This window comes from Adiantum capillus-veneris, chromosome 12 (genome assembly GCF_014529385.1).
Source record: "Adiantum capillus-veneris isolate H3 chromosome 12, ASM1452938v2, whole genome shotgun sequence".
Classification (NCBI taxonomy): Eukaryota; Viridiplantae; Streptophyta; class Polypodiopsida; order Polypodiales; family Pteridaceae; genus Adiantum; species Adiantum capillus-veneris.
Genome location: NC_140942.1, coordinates 63,393,855 through 63,403,590, shown reverse-complemented (window position 1 = coordinate 63,403,590; position 9,736 = coordinate 63,393,855). Strand labels below are relative to the sequence as shown.

The following is a 9,736-nucleotide window of genomic DNA, read 5'->3' as shown; positions in this document are numbered from 1 at the left end:
AAAGGAAATCCCATAAGCACGAAGTTGTTGAGTAACTTCGGCTTGCAAGTGGGGTTGCCCATAGCTTGTTGCAACCTGTGACAAGATAATTAACAAACATGGGGGCATCATCATTAGCACCTTCATGTGCAAAATCAAAGTTATCAATGTTCATTCTACTCTCTTGGTTATTGTCAGCCATCTTAATTAAACTTGTGTGTTTACTTAGTGTTTGCTTTGGCAATTCAAAACCGCAATTGCTACTCCTCTTAGCCTTTGAAAATAGGCACTTAAGTATCTACACCCACGGCTCAAATTGGTTAATTATAGAGAGTAGTGGAGTGAGTCTAACATAGCGAAGTTGCCGAGGGATAGCTCCTTTCGGACTTCTTATGGCTCAATAATGGTAAAGCCGTAGGCAAGTCTAAAAAGACTCCATTATTAAGACAAAAGCTCCCAAGGTGTGCACCATATCCCACATAGTGGACTCAACAAAATCGATAATAGATCCCAGTCCCACTTACCCTAATATAATTAACAAAATCAACCATAAATAGGTTAATTAAGGACCTCTCTTCTTAAGCAAGAAAAGAGAAACCAAATGCTCTGATACCAACGTAATGGAAATGGCCTATGAACTTTGAAAGTAGTGGAATTAGGAAATTAGGTGAAGCACTTTTGAGAGATTACTTTGTGAGCATAGCGGGTGAACTTACTTGATGGTAGCAACATAAACATGATACTTAGTTAACTTGGCATGAACAATACTTTTGCAAAAGACAGAGCTTAGAGAACATGACAATAGTTGAGGACCGGATTCATATGGAGCCGGTCCCCCCTCCAATAGGCATTTGTATTATAGTTTCTCCCATCAAAAGAGACTTGGTACAATATAATATTTGTGTTCCTTGTGACCTAGGTGATGCAATGAATATGGAAAGCTTCATACATCACAAGCATAACATAAACTTCGTAGAAAGCATTAACTATCCCAAGCCTCAGTCCCAAGGCCTCAAACACCTTCGAAGGTGGAGAGAGCTAGCGGGGAATGAGGATAGAGAAGAGGAAGAAGAAACATTTCATAGGAGAAAGAAATAGTTCCTCACTTATCATCACTCTTGTTGCTAGCATACATAATAGCATAGTAATGAAGATGGAGAATATGGCAAGCTTAAGCATTGAAGCATGGCTCTTGGTTCCATAGCCAAGAGTGTTGGTGTAGGCTCTCACTTCTCACAAGCTTGAGGAAGAAGGTGGAGTTCCTCAACTTGCACCAAGTGAGAATGATCCACAAAATGAGTGTGTGTGAGTGTGGTGTATATCCCCCTAGCACCCCCCTTGCTTGCTTGGGGCAAGTTGTAGCTTTTTCACATGGTTCAAGCTCATTGGACCCCTCTACCCCTAGCCAATCACATGCAGCATGAAGTCAAGTATATGGATAGTCTTTTGACAAGTGTCCTTCTTACCTCTTATAAGACAGAGAGAGAGAGAGAGAGAGAGAGAGAGAGCTTGAAAATATCTAGATATTTGTTGGATGGAACTAGAAGCTCATTGGACCCCTCTTTAGCCCAACCAATAACATTCAAGCACACCATGTGGTTAAGCTTAGGGAGAGTCTTACATGTGTCCCATGTGCCCTTTGAGAAAAGGGGTGCCCTTTGGGTGAGGGTAAGGTTAGGTCAAAGATTCCCCTAACTTTGGGACTTTCATGCGTAGGAAGCTTCTCAAGCGCTTTCCTCATTAAGTTTGTAGGGTCTCTTTTTTACTCAAGCACCTTACCCCCCATGATGGGAAGCTTCTCAAGGACCTTCCTCATTAAGTATGACAAGTACCTCAAGTACCTTAGTCATCAAGCATGACAAGCACCTTAGGTCAAGTTCCCACCTGAAGCTCGGCCCTAGCTTGCCTAAGGTCAAAGGAAAAGTTTAGGTCGAGTTCCCACCTCAATCTCAGCCCTGGCTTGCCTAAGGTCAAAGGCAACTTTAGGACGGGTTTCCATCTCAAGCTCAGTCCTAGCTTGCCTAAGGTCAAAGGACTTTTAACCCTAGGTCGGGTTCCCATCTCAAGGTCAGCCTTGAAAATGACTGAAGAAGTGTATATTAAGTCCCTTTCGGTGAACATCATAGAGCCAACACTACTCTTGAAAAGACATCCAAAAGACATTTACACAAACAATTTCAACAAAGAGTTGTGTAGTCTATGGGATGCAAACATTGACATTCAATTTATATTCAATGGCCATGGCGCTGCTGCATATTGCACATCATACATGACTAAAAACGATTCGACCACAAGCAAAACAATCAAGCACATATTGCAAGATTGCAAGAAGACAAGTATGTCAACGTTGGATCGGTTGAAAAAAATTGGCGGTGCTTTGATCAATACACAAGAGATGACATCACAGCAAGCCACATACATTTCTCTTTCATTGCCTTTACATAGTGCGAGTAGAAAATTTGTGTTCGTCAATGCAGATTTCGAAAGCCAACGCACATTGTTGTTGAAAAGAAGAGCTGCATTGAATACTTTGAATCATGACGATTCTAACATTTTCTTTGACGAAATTGTCACCAAGTACACCCATCGTCCAAACAACCTTGCACACATATGTTTGGCTGATTATGCAAGCAACTACCGATGCGTGCGTGGCTCTACCCGCAAGTCTAGGCACCCTCGAGTCATACGGTATGCTAACTTCATTCTAGAGAAGGATACAGGGAGGCATTTTCATGAGCTTTGCTTATTGTTCCTTCCATTTATCGGCGATGAGAAAACCTTTGAGACAAGTGTTGATTGTTGGAAAGACAAATTTACCTCAAACTATGCAATTATAGATGACAATCGTCAAAAATATTGTAGGCTAGAACTTCGTGCAGCAACCTCAAACACACTTTCATTGCCCTCATCCTCAAGATCTAAGCCTGGCGAGTCATACAAATATGAGTTGGCACTTGATATTCAACCAAACAAGCCCACTACAAGATCCTTACCAACATTTCGAAAATTGGCTTTGTGCAACGAGGAGTATCACTCACTTGTGTCCAAATTGAACATCGAGCAACATTCCCTTTTTGACGACATTATGATTAGAAAGCGCTTGCAACCAACTCAACCAATCCATCTCTTCTTAACAGGTGGTGCAGGAACAGGAAAAACTTTCACTTTGCAAACAATCGTGCAAGGCTTGACTCGTCACTACAATGCCTCCCTTGAATTAGATGTACATCTTCCCTCAACATTGCTAATGGCATATACAGAAAAAATAGCTTTCAACCTTGGAGGGACAACGATTCACTCAGCATTACGTTTGCCCCTTGTCTTCCAACCAAATGTTTCTCTTTCTTTTGAGAGCCTTGCCGAGCTCTCGCAACTGTATAGAAATCTCAAGCTTGTTGTGTTTGATGAGGCATCTTTGATTGGGAATAGACTCTTGCGTATCATAGACACAAGGCTGCGATCAATTAAGCACAATCACATAGAGCCATTCGGTGGTCTAGATGTCATCTTCTGCAGTGACCTGTGTCAAGCAAGCCCAGTTCGAGATCGTTGGATATTTAGCGAGCCACAGGATTCTATGCAACTGCTCTCGCCTTCATTCTGGCTCACCCATATAAAATGCCACGAGCTCACAAAAACAATGCGTCAATCAAATAATGACTTCATTGCCATTCTCAATAGAATACGCAAAGCAAAACACACAACCGAGGATTTGTTGCTCTTGAATACCAACCATACCAACAAGGTCTTTAACAAATTGACAACACCCCATTTATACTTCACCAACAACTTGAAAGACTCACATAATCGACTTGTTTTTGAGGAATTGCCTACTAACGCATACATAATCCATGCAATAGACAACCACCATAAAACTTGCTCAAAAAACCTAGTTGTTCCAAACAACCCACAAAACAAAGCAGGCTTGTCCTCAACCTTGGAGCTCAAAGCAAGAATGATTGTCGAACTTTGTGGTGGCAATATTGATATTTCTGACGGTCTTGTGAATGGCGCAGATGGAATTCTGAAGCTTGTGGACAGTAGAGCTAACTGTCCTATTGCATGGATAGAGTTTTTTGATTCCTCAACAGGCTGCAAACAACGACATGTGAACCAACACCTTAATATGATTCCCATTGGCCCTCAGTGGACACCAATTTTTCAAACAACAAAGGAATTTCAAGTTGGTAAAAATGCATTGAACACTGTCTCTCGAACTCAGTTTCCAATACAAGCAGCGAATGCACGCACTATCCATAGGTCACAAGGCTTGACAATGAGCATAGTAGCCTTTGATTCAACATCAATAAACTCACATGGATTAGTTTACACATCTCTTTCCCGCATCAAAGATCCATCAAACCTCCACATTCTCAATCCGATTCATCCAACCCAAATCAAAGTCGACAAAATTGTGCTTGATGAGCTTGACCGCCTCAACAATGATGCCAAATGGGAGTATTTGACAAAATTTCCATTCGCATACAAAGACACACATCATATCATTCAATCATTGAACATCGTTTCTAGTCACAAATATCTCAAACATATCAAAGACGATTTGAATTTTACAAGTTCTGACATTCTATGCCTCCAAGAAACAAAGCAAAAAAATCCTTCCAATGATTTTGCACCGAAGTTTCATCATGTCCATCACCACAGCAAAATAGGTGTTTCAATCTACTACAAGCCTAGCATCAAGCTCCACTCTACAAAAACATTTCTAGCTCTAGGAATATCATTCAAGTTATATTAGCCATTCATGAACACCTTGATTGGGAAATCATATGCGTCTACAAATCACCAAACACATCTTCAACCGCATTGGTCACACAACTCTATACCCTGCTGCAACAATTCCATTCTACACGGATGAGTGTCATCATGGGAGACTTTAATGTAGACAATGAGCCCACAAACAATCAATATCGTTACTTGGAGGAGAAGCTCCAAGCACATGGCTACACACAACAAATTCATGATGTGACCACTATGTACAACTCAAAGCTCGATCATGTTTGGATTAAAAATCCCCCTGCATCGTATAGGCACACGCTTTTGCTTCTGGTCCGATCATTCATCCACACATCTAATCATCCCTAAATGATTCCTATACATCCCTCCCTCCCTTCCTTTTTCCCGTCATCTCTCCCTTCCCTCATCCTGTCCACAAAAACAAACCATGTTTCCATATTCTATGCCTACCTTTATCCTGGAAAGACGCAATTTTGCTACTCTTCAACCCTTCGTTGGGACTGACATTCTGTAATGTAGTCTGCTAATCACTTTCTCAATCAATGTGACTTCCGTCCTTGCGCATTTGTGTTTCCCTCCCATGTTCTTAATTTGTTTCATCTATTGGCAGGCCTTGTGATTTTATCACTTGTTCTTTTGATGTTGAACCTTAGCAAGGAAAGCAAAGTAATAGGCTTCACTCCGACGGACCATTCTAGAGAGGATTTCCCTAGAGTGCACTCGGCTCTTGGACGGCCTTTACGACCACAAGCGGGTGGTTGTACTTTGTGTATATTTTTTGATCGACGAGTTTCCCAATTGATGAGGGAGAGTGGAAGCATGAGATTTCTTTTCTTTGCCTTGAAATTAACCTTAGGGATGAAGAGCTTGGAAGCCTTTTTCTTTTGATGTTGAACCTTAGCAAGGAAAGCAAAGTAATAGGCTTGACTCTGACGGACCATTCTAGAGAGGATTTCCCTAGAGTGCACTCGGCTCTTGGACGCATTTACGACCATAAGCGGGTGGTTGTACTTTGTGTCTATTTCCTGATCGACGACTTTCCCAATTGACGAGGGAGAGTGCCAGTTCCAGGCAGTTTGTATTAAGTATGGAGCCTGATTTACCCCTTGTAAATTTTTGTGTTAAAAACGCACATTTGTAAGGCCCCCATTATGAGGATAAGCCAGCATGCGTGAAGAAAAAATAACTCGCCGGAAAATAAAATCACTCGTCGAAAACCAAAATTTTTACGCCCACGGAATATTCTTTTTTGCCGGAATATTATGGCCGCGGATGATGGCCGGAAAGTGGTTGAGAAACGATCGGCCGGTTAGCCGGTGGCCGGTAGTCAATGGCCAGTGGCCGGTGATCAAAAGTCAATGGCCAGTGGCCGAGCTCAAAAGCGGACTTGTCTTCTCAAGGATGGCCACACATGGACGGATTGGAGGGTCCGATTTGGACTTATCCACACAAGGGTGGCTACACATGGTTGCCTCTCATGAGAGAGGGCCACCCTTTTGGCCTATAAAATGAGGCCATTTCTACACACATTTCATAGTGTGAAGCTGATGCAACAAGGTGGGTGTGAGGTGGTGAGAGTGAAGCAAGGCAGGAGCTCCAAAAAGGGTATAATCCCTTTGTAACCTACTTCTTGTTTTGAAGTACTAAAGCCATTGAGTCGATGCTTTTCCGTGGACGTAGCCCACATTGGGTGAACCACATATATCGTGTGTACTCTCTCTCTCTACTCTATAATCTCTTGTGTGTGAAAATTATCTCTCTCCATTAAGTAATCTACTCAATTATCTACTTAGCTACATCATATTTTCTAACAATTGGTATCAGAGCAAGGTTTTCTTGTAGCTAAATAATCTCAAGGAAAGGATTCCTTGAATTGAGTGGGAGTAATGGCGGAAGAAGTGAAGCTCAAGATCGAGAAGTTCAACGGCAAAAACTACCAACATTGGAAGATACAGATTGAAGACTATCTCTACCAGAAGGACCTCTATTTTCCACTAGGCGGTCTTGCAAAGAAGCCCGCAATGATGGCAGATGAAGCATGGATTGTCCTTGATCGAAAGGCACTGTGAACAATCCAGTTAAGCTTGGCATCAACGGTTGCCTTCAATGTTTCGGAGATGAAGACCAAGGAGGACTTGATGAAGTCACTTGATGACTTTTACGAGAAACCTACGACATCCAATAAGGTATTTCTTATGAAGCGCTTGTTCAATCTAAAGATGGCAGAGAATGGTTCCATTGCAGAACACCTGAACGACTTTAACACCAACATAAGTCAAATTCGATCGGTGAAAATAAATTTCGATGACAAACTGTGAGCTCTCCTCATACTATCATCTCTACCGGATAGTTGGGACAGCCTTGTGATGGTTATAAGTAATTCTATTTTTGGCACAAATACTCTTAAGTTTGATGATGTTGTGGGTGTTCTCCTAAGCGAGGAAATGCGAAGGAGAAGCACAGGAGAAACATCAAGTGCTACACTGTCAGTGGAAACAAGAGGAAGGCCGAAGGAGAGGTTCAAAAACCAAAAGGGTGGTGATCCTTCAAGACAGAGCAAGTCACGCACAAAGTCAGTTCTTGAATGTTGGAACTGCGGAAAGAAGGGCCATGTGAAGAAGTATTGTTGGTCCAAGAAGAAGAAGGAGTCGGAGTCTCAAGACAACAAGCCAACATCGGAGGCCAATGTGGCAGGTAAAGGAAAGCAAGATGCTCTAATTCTCTCATTAGACAATGTGTCTAATTCCTAGATAGTAGATTCCGGGGCTTCATTCCATGCGACATCACATAAGCAACATTTCCAAGATTACACCAAAGCTAATTTTGGGTATGTATACTTGGGAGATGATGAAGCTTGTGAAATTGTCAGCAAAGGTACAGTTTGTGTCAAAACTGCTAACGGAAATGAATGGAAGCTTAAAGATGTTAGGCATGTTCCTTCTCTTTGCAAAAATTTGATCTCTATAGAACAATTGGACGATGAAGGTCACAATATTGCATTCGGAAGCAAACGGTGGAAGATCTCAAAGGGATCTTTGGTGGTTGCCAAGGGAGAAAAAACTTTACTTGTGTACAATTGGACGATGGAGGTCACAATATTGCATTCGGAAGCAAATGGTGCAAGATCTCAAAGGGATCTTTGGTGGTTGCCAAGGGAGAAAAGGTTGGTACACTTTACTTATGTACTATTAGCATGCAACCTTCAGCTTGTGCAACAACGACAAAAGTCGTTAGTGCAGTGTGGCACTACTGGCTTGGCATATGGGTGCCAAAGGAATGTAAATCCTTCAAACAAAGAAGCTTCTACCAGGTTTGAAAGAAGTGGACTTAGAGTTCTGTGAAGATTGTGCTTATGGTAAACAAAAGAGTGTAAAATTTCAAAAATTTAGAAATGAAAGAAAAAATAAAAAACTTGAGTTGAGTCATTCTGACGTTTGGGGTCCTGCAACCATCACTTGGTGGCTCATCGTACTATGTAACATTCATAGACGATGCGACTAGGAAAACATGGGTTTATGTAATGAAGAATAAATCCGATGTGTTTTCCATATTTCAAAGGTGGAAAGCCTTTGTGGAGAATGAAACAGGTACTAAGGTTAAACGCCTCAGATCCGACAATGGAGGCGAATATTGCAGCCAAGCTTTTGAAAGCTTTTGTGCTAGCAATCGCATTCGGAGGCAAAGAACAACCCCAAGGACACCTTAACAAAATGGCATTTCCGAAAGGATGAACAGAACAATCATGGAGCGAACACGAAGCATGCGGCTGCATGCAGGTCTACCGCTTGAGCTTTGGGCAAAAGCTGCAAGTACGTCTGTGTACTTAATCAACCAGTCCGAAAGGATGAACAGAACAATCATGGAGCGAACACAAAGCATGCGGCTACATGCAGGTCTACCGCTTGAGCTTTGGGCAGAAGCTGCAAGTACGTCTGTGTACTTAATCAACAGCATTGGATGGGGGAGTTCCAGAAGAGGCATGGACAAGTAAACTGGTGAATTATGCATTTCTCAAAGTGTTTGGGGTGAGGCTTTCATGCACATAGATAGAAGCCTAAGATCAAAGCTAGATGCAAAGTCCAAAAAGTGTTTCTTCATTGGTTATGGAGAAGGTGACTTTGGGTATCACCTATGGAATCCTGAAGATGGTAAAATTTTAAGGAGTAGGGATGTAATTTTTAACGAACAAAATATGTACAAAGATTACTTGGCAAGAAAACAAACAAAAGAAACAGGTGATGAGTACATGGATCTTAAGGACGGTGCAGACTCAAGGATTGCAAACAGTGACAATGTGCAACAACGTCAACAAAATGAGGAGCCTCAACCTATTTCCCGAAGATCTACAAGAGCAAGTAGACCTCCAGAAACGTTTGTTCCTTTCTTCAACCATCTCTTGATCTCAGATTCTGGAGAGCCAGAATCATACGAAGAAGCTATGCAAGACGAATCCAAAGAAGAATGGATAAAGAGCATGCAAGTGGAGATGGACTCATTACATCGCACCCAAACATGGGAGTTGGTTGATTTGCCTAAAGGTAAGCGGGCACTTCAAAACAAATAGGTGTACAAGCTGAAGGAAGAAGAAGGTGGGAAGAAAAGGTACAAGTCTAGGCTTGTGGTAAAAGGGTTTTCTCAAAAGAAAGGCATTGACTTCAATGAAATATTTTCTCTTGTTGTAAAACTGAACTCAATTAGGCTTGTCTTAAGCATTGTGGCTGCTCATGATCTAAATCTTGAGCAAATGGATGTAAATACGGCATTCCCTCATGGTGACTTAGAGGAGGAAATTTACATGCTTCAAACAAAGGGGTATGAAGTAAAACGTAAGGAGAAAATGGTTTGCGGATTAAAGAAAAGCTTGTATGGTTTAAAGCAAGCATCAAGACAATGGTACTTGAAGTTCGATCGATGGATGTTAAATCATGGATTCAGAAGATACAACTCAGATCATTGCGTCTACACGAAGACACGAAGAATTTGGGAGATGGAAAGTTCATCA

General features: G+C 41.8%; 1 protein-coding gene across 1 annotated transcript; it reads left to right on the top strand.

Moving 5' to 3' along the window:
* Positions 1 to 2,059: 2,059 nt before the first annotated feature.
* Positions 2,060 to 4,735, top strand: LOC147445827 (ATP-dependent DNA helicase RRM3-like). The gene has a single exon (XM_086524636.1). It carries the CDS (start codon positions 2,060 to 2,062, stop codon positions 4,733 to 4,735), a length of 2,676 nt encoding a protein of 891 aa, XP_086380762.1.
* The last annotated feature ends 5,001 nt before the right edge of the window (positions 4,736 to 9,736 follow it).